At 49.3% G+C, this 14,607-nt stretch overlaps 5 protein-coding genes across 5 annotated transcripts; 4 read left to right on the top strand and 1 right to left on the bottom strand.

The window, feature by feature from the left end:
* Window position 1: 1 nt before the first annotated feature.
* BDV14DRAFT_173006 (ESCRT-II subunit protein VPS36) lies at window positions 2–2,354 on the top strand. The gene is made up of 3 exons (XM_073768676.1): window positions 2–342; window positions 447–582; window positions 632–2,354. The coding sequence occupies exons 1-3, from the start codon at window positions 242–244 to the stop codon at window positions 2,255–2,257; spliced, it is 1,863 nt and encodes a 620-aa protein (XP_073628298.1). The 5' UTR covers window positions 2–241; the 3' UTR covers window positions 2,258–2,354.
* On the top strand, window positions 2,334–5,064 carry BDV14DRAFT_173004 (uncharacterized protein). The gene has a single exon (XM_073768675.1). It carries the CDS (start codon window positions 2,544–2,546, stop codon window positions 4,974–4,976), a length of 2,433 nt encoding a protein of 810 aa, XP_073628297.1. The 5' UTR covers window positions 2,334–2,543; the 3' UTR covers window positions 4,977–5,064.
* Window positions 5,065–5,181: 117 nt separating this feature from the next.
* BDV14DRAFT_200032 (uncharacterized protein) lies at window positions 5,182–7,390 on the bottom strand (the record flags this gene model as incomplete). Its single annotated transcript, XM_073773425.1, has 4 exons — window positions 5,182–6,192; window positions 6,269–6,410; window positions 6,491–6,887; window positions 7,048–7,390. The coding sequence occupies 4 exons, from the start codon at window positions 7,388–7,390 to the stop codon at window positions 5,182–5,184; spliced, it is 1,893 nt and encodes a 630-aa protein (XP_073628296.1).
* Window positions 7,391–10,999: 3,609 nt separating this feature from the next.
* On the top strand, window positions 11,000–11,924 carry BDV14DRAFT_200031 (uncharacterized protein; the record flags this gene model as incomplete). The annotated part of the gene is made up of 3 exons (XM_073773424.1): window positions 11,000–11,358; window positions 11,424–11,655; window positions 11,706–11,924. The coding sequence occupies 3 exons, from the start codon at window positions 11,000–11,002 to the stop codon at window positions 11,922–11,924; spliced, it is 810 nt and encodes a 269-aa protein (XP_073628295.1).
* Window positions 11,925–13,039: 1,115 nt separating this feature from the next.
* BDV14DRAFT_173000 (Endoribonuclease L-PSP/chorismate mutase-like protein) lies at window positions 13,040–14,221 on the top strand. The gene is made up of 3 exons (XM_073768674.1): window positions 13,040–13,500; window positions 13,565–13,714; window positions 13,893–14,221. Exons 1-3 carry the CDS (start codon window positions 13,339–13,341, stop codon window positions 13,989–13,991), a joined length of 411 nt encoding a protein of 136 aa, XP_073628294.1. The 5' UTR covers window positions 13,040–13,338; the 3' UTR covers window positions 13,992–14,221.
* Window positions 14,222–14,607: the final 386 nt, after the last annotated feature.

Here is a 14,607-nt window from a genome sequence, read left to right as displayed (position 1 = left end):
TCTATGAGAAAAGGATTGAATAAAGAGGATTGTCTTTATTAGGATAGAGATTAAGTAGTAGTACTCTAGTATACTAAGTGTAGATGGACTATTCAAGATCGGGAAAGCAGAGGCTTTCCAACATTATGTCAGCCAAGAGGGCCTCGAGCCCACGACAACCACCACCATGAACGCGCCATCTCCCCTCTTCCTGTTTCTGCTAAGGTTCAAGGGCCGCAGAAATGCTGGCCAGGTCTCCTAGATGTTTTTCAAGGCTCTGGATTTAACTACCGCACTCCGTCCTCTACTTTTGCCTGACGAGACTTTACTGTTTGTCCAGGATGCGGTGGGGTTATACGAAGGGTAAGTGGGACACGAATGCCGCCGCGTTCTGCTTCATCTGCTTGTCTTATTCTTCTTGAGCTCTTAGGCTGCATCTGCTGACTCACTCACTCTCGTCTCGATAGCAAATACAAGGTTGCCAACTACCAGAACGGCCATGCGTACCTCACGTCGCACCGAGTTTGCTACGTCGCTGTCGATGAACCGCGGAAGTACTCCGTTGGTATTGATCTGAAGGAGATCGACAGAGCAGAACACCAAGTAAGAATGATACTGCATTGAGCTGCAATCCTGTGCTCATTGGATACAGGCAGGGTTCTGGAAGTCCTCCCCAAAGATCAACATATACCCCAAACCTTCGAAGAACACGGATGGGTTTCGAGGCTTGAGCGCAAGTCCGTCGCGCCCACTACCACTACGAGCACAAATCGCAGGCGCGCAGTCACCTCTATCTCAGACCTCAACGCCGAGCTATACATCGCCCCCACCGAAGCCTGTGAACGCAACATGGGTTTGCCCAATATGCTCCTTTTCCAACCCTGTACCTTCGAATTTCGATCCCTCGACGGCAACAAATGCCACACCGATCCCTCCATGTCTCGCTTGCGGAATAAAGCCACCATTTACTACGATTCTGAAGGCTGCTATTTCAGCTGCGACGAGCCGGGACAGCCCCACGACAATACCTGCGTTATATCAGCCCGGCCGAGAATCTCCATTTGAGAATGGGCATACAAAACCTCTGAACGGGGATGGCTCGGTAACGTGCCCGCGATGTACATTCTCAAACCATCCGTCTCTTCTGGAATGCGAGATATGCGGCGCTCCTCTGAATGTGAGCGCTTTAGGCGCCTCCATTAATCAGGACAGGTCGGATTCCCCGGCTCCCATGTTTGAGGAGGGCAATATTCGGAATACGACAATCAAAGACCACATAAAGCTCTCCTTTCGAGAAGGGGGCGACAAGATATTTCTTGAGAGACTTAAAGGAGCGCTGGTCCAAAGGAAATGGTTACTCTACGACGCTCCTCCTGCGCCACAACAGCCGTTACAACACACACCGACATTGTCGCCTGATCCCATTGGCACATCCACCAATAACAACACATCAATTCGATCTCCTGGTGTGGGAATTGCTGGTTTGGAGCGGAGAGGATTCGAGGCTCGCAAAAACAACGAGCTCGTCATTGGAAATGCTTTTGAGGACCTCGAAGCACTCATGGCCTCTGCAAAGCAGATTGTAGCACTTGCGGAGACACTGGCTAGAGAGTCAGGTATGGCCAGCGATACCTCTGCGGAAACCAACGCAGTGCTTTCAGAGTCTGCTGCTGCTCTAGGGATGGTCACGACGAAGGATATGCTCGGATCTAGCGCCGGGAACCTGTATCTTTCTGAGCTATCTCGGAACTTGGCCGAGTATCTCACCGACGATCGGAAGGGTGTTCTTCAGAAGGAGGGCGGCATCATGAGTCTCATCGACCTTTGGGCGGTATTCAATCGCTCTCGCAATGGTGTCGAGCTCGTAAGTCCTTCGGATTTCGAGCGAGCGGCCAAGCTTTGGGAGAAGCTCAAACTGCCAGTTCGGCTTCGACGGTTCAAAAGCGGTCTTTTGGTCGTTCAACGGTACGATTGGAGTGACGAAAAGACCCTCCGACAACTCCGAGATTGGATGGCCCTTCTCCGCCAAATCCCACCATCGGAGCCTGTTTCCTGGAATTGGCGCCTTTTTGGGTGTCCTATTACAGCTCAAGAGACAGCACAGCGCTTTGGATGGAGCGTGGGAGTGGCAGCTGAAGAGTTGGAGATGGCAGAGGACAAGGGCATCTTCTGCAGAGAAGAGGGCATTGAGGGTTTGAAGTTCTGGACCAACTTCATCACATCCAATCCAATGCTCGGTGATATTGATGGGCTGGAAGTTTCGACATTAGACATTTGAGCCATGTTATATATAGACTTAACGAATAATGCTTATATAGAATCATGATCTACGTTACATCTGGGGCCTCAGGCATATATTCCGCTGGCAGGTGACCCCGCACTGATAAGCAGTTCCGAGTCTCCGCATCATCTACGGAGTACACCTCCACTCTTGTACTCTTCACCATCACCCATCACCTTTCTTTCAGGTGAACCTGTCAATCTATCGAGGACATCCGATGTGATCTCACCGGCGGTTGTCGTCCGTTTCGGTCACTTTCGTCGTTCCGGATACCACCGCAGCCATGGCCCACATCACGACGTTATCTACCAGAAGTATACGCAGACTACCAAAGCCCTACAACCGTCATCAATGCCCAACCCCATCTCAAACCCGAAGCCTCTGGAGCTGCTCAAATCAGCGGCACTATAATCCGCATAATCTACACAAGCACCACATCCGTCTCATTCTCAACAACCACCAGCGCAACCAGAAATCTTACAAGCCTTATCGGGAAGACCGGGACCGAGACTCGCGGACCATATACCCGGACTATCACTTCCATACATGGCGCAGCCCAAGCTGGCACTGGAGCGGCCACAAATATAGCTACAATCCCAATGACGGCTACGCTCGCTCCCAGCGATACGCAAGACACAGACGACGAGACGACGATGGCGTCTTCTTCCATGATCGCGCGCGGCAGCATATAGATTGGATCAAGAAGAAGGTTGAGCGGGACCCATACGAGGCTGTTTTTGGGAAGAGGTCAAATTTGGCACCGTTTGGGCTGGGTTCTGGCTTTAACCTTGAGAATGGGTTTACTGCGCTTTGTCGGTCGTTTTTCGGTCTTGATAATGAGGATGCAAAGCCCGCAAAAGAATCGAAGGAGTCGAAGAACCCTAAGGACTCGAAGCATGTGGATACGACTGACACGGTTGACACTAACACGGTGAAGGCTACGGATGAGGTTAAGGATACCATCGGTGACAAAAAGCAAAAAGCGGAGGATGAGTACGCACCACAGACCCAGCCTTGGCCAAGTTCGACGAGAGACGGGATTGAGTTCGACCCCATCAGTGGACGTATGGTTCCGAGACCATCTGGATTTGCAAAATTGTCTGAAGAAGATTACAAACACCTCAGTGCTACAGGGCCCAAGATTCAGGGCCTCGATCCTTGGCCTTATGTCGACTTTCCGTCAATAGAAAGACTGGAAAAGCAAAAACTGGAAAGGCAAAAGCTGGAAAAGCAAGCTCAGGCAGGGCTCCGTGTTCCACCAACTCATGATATCGTGGACAGCACATACCAGGAAGCACCAAACGGTGAATCTCAGAAACAGAGGAAAGACGTATTCAAATCACCGTTTACGCTTCAGGACACTACATTTACTACACCTTCCAACCGAAAAGTCTCTGATAGCATCCCGGAGCCGCTCGATGAAGGATGGTCTCAGGAAGCCATCGAAGCACTATCAGATACCGTCGCTACAACCCATTCGGAAAAGGAGTATCGATCGCTAGCAGATAAGGCTAGCTTTAATGTCATGTCCCATGACGCCGAGCAGCCGAGCCAAAGCCGTCAATCTGATATTAAGGCCGACCCGGAAACATCAGTGGGAGAACATCGGGAGATGAACGACAAGAATGAACCGGCAGGCTACTTGTCGAAGCGCATTGGAGATGCTGTTGCACCCTCATATCGGGACAGGATTCGTGCGCAAGAAGTGACGAATCACGAATATGAAGATCTTGAAGCCTTACGAGCAAGCGACATTAGAGCCGCATATGAAACAAGGAAGCAGAGTATCCTATCTGAGACCAAGGCCGAGGCTAACAAGGAACCGATTGAGTCGGTCTTTCGCCAAGGCGGCAAGATTGTAAATGTTGAAGGATACTTTGAAGAGCAAGAAAAGCTGCACTCGTCAACGCCGTCTAACAAATGGATCAGCGCCGCATATAGAGCGACGAGGCAAAATGTCCCATCGGAGACCAAGGCCAAAGTTAACAAGATACCGATTGAGCCATTTCTTTCCAGTTATGGCAGATGTATGGAGGTTAATGCGTATCTCGCAGCGCAAGAAGCTTTGGATTCGGCAAGGCGGCCCAATAAATTGCCTGAAACACCCACCGAGGAGCCATTACCCGAATCAGCCCTAACAGAAACTGCAACTGAGTCTCAAGCAACATCGGCTACGAATGAGCCCTTGATTTCCGAAAAATATCGCATTTTCGCATACGACCGGACTACTTCCCTAGTCACAGAAGGTGAAACTATTTCATCTCTACCAGCATCAAGCGAGCATGTCCATCCGACAGATATTCTCGCTCGCTTGAAATATCCCGCTAAGTTCCTACCATGTCTCAACCAGATGCATGCAGAAGGCTACGAAATTGTATCAGGCGGAAAAGACATTCTTGTTTTCCGAAAGGTTCCTGAGAGCGAGAACTTCGTGGATGATATTTCAAAAAGCGCAGCGGTATCGCCGTCGTCGCAAGATGACCTCTATACTGGAAACTCGTCCGGACAGTCATCATCCGATCAATCTCAGCAGAATGCCCCGAAGGGAAGGGTTAGAAATGCACTCCGTCGAATGGCTATTACCGGCGTTGCAACGGCAGGAACGTGCTATGCAATTGGCGTTGTAAGCGAGTACTTCAGGACCGGCGGCGAGGACGGATGGGGCGTCGATGCATTTACGGTGTTTGAGTCTGAAAGGCGCCATAGGGAGCGATGATTTGGTTTATATCTGGAGTTCGGATAGGGTGCAAAAATTGGTTATTCTCTGCTCTACCCATGTAGTATGTGCCCGGCAGGAACGTGTGAACAATCTCAACTTCAGTGAAACACTAGGTCTCTCTTCTCATATTATACATAGCTTAACATCACCATACTAATCCGATCTCCCATCTCCAGTGATCGTTAACCTCATCCGTCTGCCGTCAAGTCCCACCCATAATCAGGTCGCCATCATCATCCTTCGCACGTCCAGCTCCAGCACCAACACTGGCATTGTCACCTCCACTTGCACTCCCACTCGCACCACCGGTGCTACTACTACTGCTCCCCTCCCAAACCCAATCCCACCAAGGCTGCCTCAAGTTCAAACCCCCCGTAAGCCCGTCAATCTTCGCCCTCACGGAGCTCGAGCTCGAGCCCGACGAACCCGCCTTGCCCTCCCTCTCACTAACCCTCGCCATCTCTTCCGCTTTTCTCTTCATCTCCTCAACCCTAACATTAACACTCCCCTCATCCTCCCCAGCTTCTCTATTCTCCCCCTCCTTCCCCTTCTCCTTCCCATTCCCATTATCCTTCGAATCCTCCTCTTCACTATCAACCTCACACCCCTCATCATAAGGATACCTCTCAAAAACATCCTGGAGGGCACCACATCTCGCCTGCCCACTCATAAGGTACAGCATGAGCCCTGAAAGCATCTTCACCGCGGCGTGAAACTCCCATTTATTCCACAGATCGTACTCCCTGCTCCCCAGGACCTGGAACGAGCGCGGATGAACTTCATTCAATGGATCGGAGAGCTGGTTCCATTCTATCTGCTCGATGAAGCGGCTGAGGTTCGTCTTTGTGTAGAATCGGGTGGGCGTTCTGGTTCCGGTGCCGTTGCCGTTGCCGCTTGCGTTTCCGTTTCCTTCGGGATCAGGGTTGTTGTCGGAACAGCCCATTCTTGCGAAGAGCGCGTGCGTGCTTTGATTGTCGTCTAGATGGTTCCCCGGGTTATGCCGACCACACCAGAGCTTCGAGGTCTTTTGGCCTGGGAAGATGCCGCGGAGGATATGGAGTCGTGATCCGTGGATGGAGATCAGGAAGGCCTCTTGGTCTGGTATCTTGTCGCCTGGTGGACTGAGCTTGTGGATGTTTACGAGGAGTTGCGCGAGTAGGAGCTTGAATTTTCCTTGAAGGGTAGCCTTGAGGGGGGCGTTGCGTTCGTTTGTCTGTCGTGGTACAGTATGTGTTAGTTGGAGGGTTGATTGTTGGGTTGGGCTGGAAGGTGTAGGTAGGGTTACTTACCGATGAAACAGGCAATACGGCGCGAGGGATACCTCTGCTCGGCTCGAAGTCCAGGGAAACGGAGCCGGCTGTTAGGGGTGTGTCTCTGTGCTTCATGCGGTAGCCTGTCCAGTACTCTGGTTGGCAGGTGAGAAGGCGTGGTCTGGAAATAGTTTGTTAGAGGCAATTATAACTCAAACAATATCACAGACTCGTAATAGGGTCTAGAGAAAAGAAACATACCTCACCAAGAAACAACTCCTATGATCCTCCGCTTCACGCCTCAAATCAAGCATACCGAGGATTTCATCAAGCAACGCATAAATTACCTGTCCCTGCGCCTTAACCGCCTCATCAAAGTCATACCTAGACGATCTAGATGACCTTCCTGAGTCGGAGCCAGATCTGAATCGTCCAGAGCCAATGGAACCAGGGCCTTCAGCTGAAGCCGAAGCTGAAGTATTGTTCAAAGTTGAGGATGCTGTAGAGGTGTCAAACAAGCCGCCTGTAAAAGTCGGGACCTTTCTGAGTGTCTTGAATACGCCGCGATATCGGATGTCTGCTTTCGACCATTTCGAGATGTTGACGCTGCGGCCGTCTTTTGCTGCGCGGAAAATCCAGGGGGTTCGTTTGAGAGGCTCTGTTTGCTCCGTTAGTAGTCATCTTCTCTTATATCACTAAAGTCTCTTTTATATATTTATTTTTGGCTATGATCTTGTTGTGGGGTGTTCGAAACAGGTAGAGGGTAGGTGGTTCGATTTATAGAAGACACCGAAGAACTCGAAGGAAAGGTAACTTACGCGACCTCTCTGCCTTCTCCAAATACCTAACAGGAACTATATCCGCGTCCGCACAATTCAAAAACACTCTCGCATTGATGCCGTGGACGCCAATCTCAAGCGGGTATGCATCATCATCGTCATCTTCCTCATCGCCGGATTCCTCATCGCCGGATTCCAATTCGGAGTCGGTTTCGGAGTCGAAAGAGGATACCTCTTTCTCAAGACATTGGATACCGGTATCTCTGCTGGGTACTCTCTGGATATTTATCCCGCTCGCCTTGCGTCCTCTTTCGTTGTTGTTGTTGTTGTCGTTGTCTTCTTCGTAGACTGGGGAGAGGGGGCGCGGTTTGGGGCGGTCCATGGTGGGTTTGAGGCTCTGATGGAGGTGGTCGCTGTGGAACGACAATCCCAAAGAGGATAGATGAGTTGGAAGAGGAAAGTAGAAAGTGAATCATTTGAAATAATTGAGATAAGACTCTTGTAGGTTGGTGTTACTGGTTCAAAGAGGGAATGAAGGTTCTGCGTGAATTAGGTTGTCTCTGTGAATCTGCGTGGATTTCATAGAGGGGAATGCTTGAGCCTCTTCATATATTCTCATTTAATGGTGTGCTTAGGATTCTTAACTAGAGAGACACGAAATGAGGAAGTATGAGTCCGAATACACTTGTTTGTGTGTAATTTTCTTGTGTAGTAGTAGATAAGCACACCACGTACTAGGCTTCTTGTACACAAATACAACCCAACCCTGGGCGGAAACAGTACGCTTTGGACTCTTCTTAAGCTGAAAAGCTTAGCGGAGAGTTTTCGGATACATAAGATTACATGAACATTGACAATGCCAGTATTTTCGAGAAATGGAAACGCCAGACGCGCTCAGCACCCGACTCTGATAGACTCGAAACATAACCCATTCTAGGGCACACTCATCACCTCGTCATTTCCCCTCCTTATTCCCCTCCTCTGGCTTGATGGGAATACCGACGTCCATAATGCGGGCTCTCAGCTCTCCGTATTCCGCGTCATTCAGGGCCTTCCATTGATGATTAAAAATGTGGCCTCTGTGACGGGTCTGTCTCCTATTATCACAGCTATACAGAAGTCACGGATCACTGCCTAGAGTCGGATAGACTCAGTAATCTATCCTGCGAAAGAGATTTATACTTACCAAAGAGTAGTCAGGCAGGCCTGGTTGTGCGCGTGCCCTGCAAGAGTTCAGCGGGTTTGCGTTCCCGGCACTGTCGTTCGGACGGCTTGCTCCGGGCTTGTTCGAGGACTGCAGGGAGAGAAGACACAGCCATCAGTGGGCTTATCTCAGTCACTGGGCAGGAAATGTGGTTACAGTATTCTTGCTGTGCTCCATTATATGAGTTGATAATGGAGACAATTCGATGTAAGCCTGTGCGGATGGTTGAGAATTGGGTCGAAGAGTAGTAGTAGAAAGAAAAACGAATGGGAAATGAAGACTATGAGAGAACCCTCAGAAAGACAACAAATTCCAAGGGCAGATGACCCGGAGACTTTACCATTCCTGTAGTTACAAGCTCAATCTTTCGAGATCACGGGGGAGAATATGTGAGGCCATTTCCAGAAAGAGAGATATCCCAGGTACTTACCTACCTAGGTAGGTATTTCTACCGTCCAGAAAACTACGAGCGCCTCCTTCCTGCCTGATCTGGACGTTGCTGCTTTAAGACAGGTAAGTCAGGTAATCTACTTACCCCTTAATTGTAAGTTGCTGACCCTTTAATACTATACTTACCTATGCTTACCTATGCTTACCTTGTTCCCTTTTTATATTAATACTATCTCTTTTACTGCTTTACTAAGAAAGACAAGATTCCATGTTAAGATATAAAGACAGGACTGGCTGTAAAAGCCCAACCTACTACTATGCCTGATAGATTGTGCCAGGAAGTCCTTTTTTCTCTTACTCTCCTACTTTCTAATTCCTTTAATTACCATGCATAGTGCACTTATTGTAACCTTTATATTATTTAAATTTAATTCTAGTAAAGTACTCTCTTTTCTAGCTATTTTACAGGTTGCCAGTATTTTTAGGACAGTTAGCTTAATCTTTATTCTATTGTAATAATGTCCAAGGGGAGAGGAAGGCAAAAGGTTAAGGAAAGCTATTGTAGTAGAAAATAGCTATGCTCGCAGAGTGTTACGGCGCTGTAAAGCAACCATTATATAAGTGAGAGCGGCTCTAGGACGTTAGTCCTAGAATTCTAGTCTTTGCTCCTGGCGCAACGGGTTGCTCTCTCTAAAACGCTCCTTAGAGTGGTAGTCCACTATACCAGCTAGGCCAAAAGGTCACTTTGGTTAGACCCGGATCGCACCTATATAGCTACTTGCTCGTGATAGCTAACTGTAAGGCACTGTCATTACCAAGGTTCTAGCGACTACTGAGTTAAACGCCTACTAGAGAGATGCTCGTGAGGGTCCAATAGGAGAAGAGTATCCATCCATCTGTACGTTCTTCCCGGGCTTCCATACTAGTAGTAGTGGCAGATATCAACTCGAACTCGAAGCGCTTCGCAGCCCCCATTGCAGCGCAGCTTCCCAACTACTTCCTCAAACACGGCTATACTAGCCCAACCGACACGCGCAGCGGCCCTTTCCAGTACTCGATGCGCACATATAAGTAGAACTTCGAGTGGGTAGCGCCCCAGCCGCGCCTGCAGGAAACCTTCAACACCGTGATGGCCGTGAATTCCGGCAACGTCGGGCAGAACTGGTCTGAGTACTGGTCCATGGGCATGCTTTTGTTGCTGTCAGTACGGACATGGAGGACCCCGCAGGTACTTAAGCTATGTATGCCAAGTGATAGTCTCTATGAATCAAACACCCGCCACCTGCATCTACCTCCCCTGCTCCACGGAGCAGAATCGTGCCAATGAATTGGTGGCGCAGGTTTATCTCGTTGAAGAAAACGCGATCAGCGCAAACTGGCAGGGTAGACATTGTATGGTGTAATATCATAGTAATGGATCAAACAGCTTACCACCCGATCGCAGTATAGGAAAAGGCCTAGGCTAAGGTGGCACAGCATCACCAGACTGCCGTATTTGTGCACAGCCAGTAGGACGGTTCCACGTGTGCGTGTATGGCCACTTGGACACCCAGGACCGCGCGAGTTTCCTTGGCGTTGTACCTATACCTATACCTACCTATATCTGGCTGGCCTCACCGGCTCAGGAGAAAAAGCTATAAGGATATCGATAGATCAAGACTGGGGAAGCAGGGCAGCAGCTAATTATGTAGGAGAAGAGTGCATTGTATCGTATCGTGAAATCCAATGCAAAGCTGGGTGGCCGTCGTAAATTGTCAAAGAGGTACCATAGGCACTATGACAGCTAGAAAGATCCAGATAAGCTTTAGAAAGCTGCTTTTGTAAATCTGAGAGGCGCCATCATGCAGCTAGTAGTTACAAGCACGGAGTCCTCCGTAAACCCTCGCTGCGCCGCAAGTAGCTCGCTCTTTTGGCGAGTCAAAGTACTCTGTAGGTACGATGCCAGCGCCCGAGCGAGTCTAGCCAGTTGAAGGAAATGCTCGCCTTCAGGCGCAGTGATTATGACGCTCTGATCTGATTATGATGGCAATGGATGCGTCGTCGGGCATCGGCCAGCTACATACACGGCTCGAAAATCCTTAGCAGTCCCCCGGCCCAGCTTCGGGTCATGTAGGTGCTACGTGCGTTCGCGAGGAGTCAGTGCGGGCCAAGGCAGCCATAAGCTGGAAGCCTCAGGACGAGAACTGTCTCTCTCCTTTGCTCTAATGACCTAGTGTGTGAGGCTTTGTGGGTTGGAGGCTGTGTTTGGAGTTCGGCCTATGAAGACCTATGACATTAGGGCATATGCCATATAAAGATGCTGTGATCCTAGGCTTACTATATTAATTGGATTCAGAAGCGCAATATCGGCAATGGGCTGATGACAGTGTTCATGACGCCCCGGATGATAAGTTAACCATGGAGGCTTTAATAGACACTGCCTTCCGCGATACGCGCAAGAGACATCGTCAGGAACTGAGTGCTATTTTTGAAAATCTGGTCAATCTTGGCAATCAGCTATCCAAGACAGATCTCGCAAAACTCCGCATTCACCGTGAGGAGATCAATCTAGATAACATAGAACCATTCCAATTCTTCTCCAAATACTCTGCAGCCATCCAGTCGCCAGAAATTGACACCGTCCGGAGCAACTACCCTCGTATGTCACGTTCAGATGAAGCCGCATACCTTAATTCAAGGAACTTGGCCTATCATATGAATCGATTCTTCCAGAAATGCCTCCTACCCAATAAGGCAAAGGTTCCCACCAGTACTTCGTACGCTTAGTTAGTCCCCTCTTCTTCCACTCATCGCCTCGGTCAAATCTAACGCCCCTCTCTAGCTACGGGGTGGACTTCAACTTTGGCAGCCTTTGCGATACGAGCATCGAGTACGAATGGGCGGTCCTCTCGGCCTGGAATATGCGCACGCCCGGATTGCCCCATATGGTTGCCCTAATGTTCACTGGCATCACCGCAGCAAACGAGCTCTTACGCTCAGAACTTACTGCTATCATTCGCATAATGCATGGCCGGCTCAGATCATCCAAGACCAGACCGCATACTATTGCCCCGGTGAGTTCTTTGGACTCCAAAAGACGGCTCCTATTCCTGACAGTTTACAGGTCCTGATGTTCTCAATCGCTGGGAAGCATCACATACGAGTTATCGAGGCGTTCTACGATGGCAAAACCCGACAGCTCATAGTGCGGACCTCTCGCCTTTGTTCCATCGCTAAACCATGTGACAAATTTTATCTGGAACTATGCAAATGGTGGCTCGGACATGCAAGCGAAGAATCGACGACTGATATGTATGAGTATGACGACAGTCTAGTAGCTTGATATGCGGCAGGACTCTGCTGGGATGTAGGCGTTACGACAATAAGTTCGGGTCTCGAAATGGGTGGCAAGGCGTTTAGATGACTTGGAGTTCGGGTGTTATGGCCTTGCTGTTCATGTTCTGCTGCATTGTTGTTGTTGTTGTTTTGAGATTATGATATTCATTTTCCGCTTACTGTGCAGCCGAGCTTGGAATGTTCTACCAGCGTAACGGAGATCAAGATCCCTTGATAACCGAAGGTGTCCGGCCTCATAACGCAGACAACTCTACTCTGGCTTAATGTTACTCCCATTTGACAGAGGGTCAGTATGTGATAGAGGCTCGCTATAGGACGTCTTATTTCAGACTCTTATAAAGCCATTTCTCACGCGTCAGATGGCTGAGTCTTTCCAAGCACCTCTTTGTAATAGCTCAATTATTCTCTTTATTATGGATCTATCCATTTATTTAGCGTTAAATTGCAGTTATGGCTTATTATAACGGGACTCTCTTTATGTTAGAGCATCAAGGTAGTGTTAATACTTGCCGTTTGTAGTAACTTGTTAGAACGCCAGGACCAACGGCAGCCAATCAATCAGGCGCTGCGCCAGCGTGACACGACAACACTATGGAAAAGGATGATCCGTACCGATCATGCCCAACATGCCCTGCGAGCATGTTGAGGATGATGAGGAACCTGCCGGGCATGCTCAAAGAGCACGACGAGCATGACAACCCAGCAAGCTCCGCGGGCTGGAGCTGCAATACTAGGACGACACAGTTTACACAGGCTGAGCAAAAATGGAAAGCTGGATGCCGCCCAAGGAAACCTACTCACCTACCGAGCAAAAAAACTACGAGTGCCAAGGCCATTGCCCTTCTCGTTCTAGTAGGTCTTGGTTTGTACTGGCAATCTGACTATGTTACTGTAAACTGAAGATAAGGCACGAGAGGCAGAAATTAAACACAGGTGGGTAGTGAGCGTCCTTTATACCATCCTTCGTCATGCCCCGTCATGCCCGCGGGACCCATGTTAGACATTGGAGAGCATATGAGTGAAGTGTTTGTTGGTTAAGCCCATACATACCCCTTCATGAATATCACATAGTAGGGTCACTTAAAGTATTATATGTAAATCCTACCATCAACCTCAATCATTCAACCACTACTTCATGGAAACTATCCGTAGTGTACACCACTACAATCATCATGAATTGCTTATACTAGCAAAGACATGCAGCTCACATTTAAAGTTGGCCGACGGCCCGTTTGCACAGTACTTATCTTATCGGCTGCGGGCAGTGGGGAACACAACTGACATCTACTCCAACTCCTCCTCATAAAGCTACATCGTCCAGAAATTCTTGATCCTCCTTTCCTTGCCAATTGAGATCGTTCAATTCAGTTCAAGTCGAAATCAGAATCTACACAGCAAAGATGGCCCCCTCGAAAATCCACATCCGCACCGACAAGGCCCCCGCGCCCTCACCCTACCTCTCCCAAGCAACCGTCGTCGGCAACATCGCCTTTTGCTCCGGACAACTAGGCATCGATCCGAAGACGGGCAAGATGGTTGAGGGGACTGTCAAGGACCGTACTGTACGCCACCCATTACAACCTCACCGAAAGCTAGCTGTACACTAACCAATGTCTACTCGCGCAGCGCCAAATCATCAAAAACATGTCCGCTGTTCTCGAAGCAAGCGGGTCGAGCCTCGCCGACGTCGCCAAGGTCAATATCTTCCTGGCCGATATGAAGGACTTCAAGGACATGAATGAGGTTTATATGGAGGGGTTTCCGGAGCCGAGGCCTGTATGTTCTCACCCACTCAATCTCAGTCTCAATCTTGGATGCATTCAGTGCGATGGTTTCCGTGCCGTCTCATTTCGCCCCTTCGTCTCGATATGAAGGATGTAGTTCTGATGGGGCGGGCGGTGATTGGATTGCTACGGCTATAGAAATGACGGATGCTAATGTTATCTTATCGCAGGCGCGGACATGCGTAGCGGTCAAGACATTGCCGCAAGGCTCAGACGTTGAGATTGAATGCTCGGCTGTTGTGACGGGCAGCATTAAGGCGAAGCTCTAGACTTTTGTGGTGGGCTGGTGTAAGATTGCTCTTGGATGATGGACGGCATATCGATGAGGCTGTTTCGGATATATATTTTGAGATGATAGGGCGGAGATTGGTATGGACCCGGATGTACGGTTAGCAAGAAGCAATTTCTTGGATAATTTCATCATGATGATCATTTGTTTCGTATATGTGGCGCAACCCTTCAGGGTATCATAAGATGAGAGGCCTTTAGAACGCAATGGCATCAAAGTCGCTTGAACAGCGGTATAGTTGTGTGTATAGAGGAGGCCGCGGCTGGACAACGGGCCGCCAAGAGTCTGTCCTAAAAGGGGTTAGCCCGGCCGCTGCAGTGGCTACATTTGGTTTCCTGCTCGACAGGGCAAAGCAGTGAGCATGCCCTGTCCATATAGAGAATACCTCAACCATGAAACTATGAGGGCGTACACCACGCAAAGGAATCCGATGAAAAAACAACATAGTTGCCTAGAGCAATTGCTACGATAATTGGTCATCCGAGATTGCTGCGCAGGGCTAAGCCCAACTTTGGGGGCACCCTGTCACACCTCATACGGGCAAAGACAAGGCGCGGCCAGGGAAATTATCGTTGAAGCCTGACAGACAACACAAC

Source organism: Aspergillus stella-maris (genome assembly GCF_047715825.1).
Source record: "Aspergillus stella-maris strain CBS 113639 unplaced genomic scaffold BDV14scaffold_26, whole genome shotgun sequence".
Taxonomy (NCBI): Eukaryota; Fungi; Ascomycota; class Eurotiomycetes; order Eurotiales; family Aspergillaceae; genus Aspergillus; species Aspergillus stella-maris.
The sequence above is the reverse complement of the archived record's forward strand: the minus strand, read 5'-3'. Positions and strand labels throughout refer to the sequence as shown.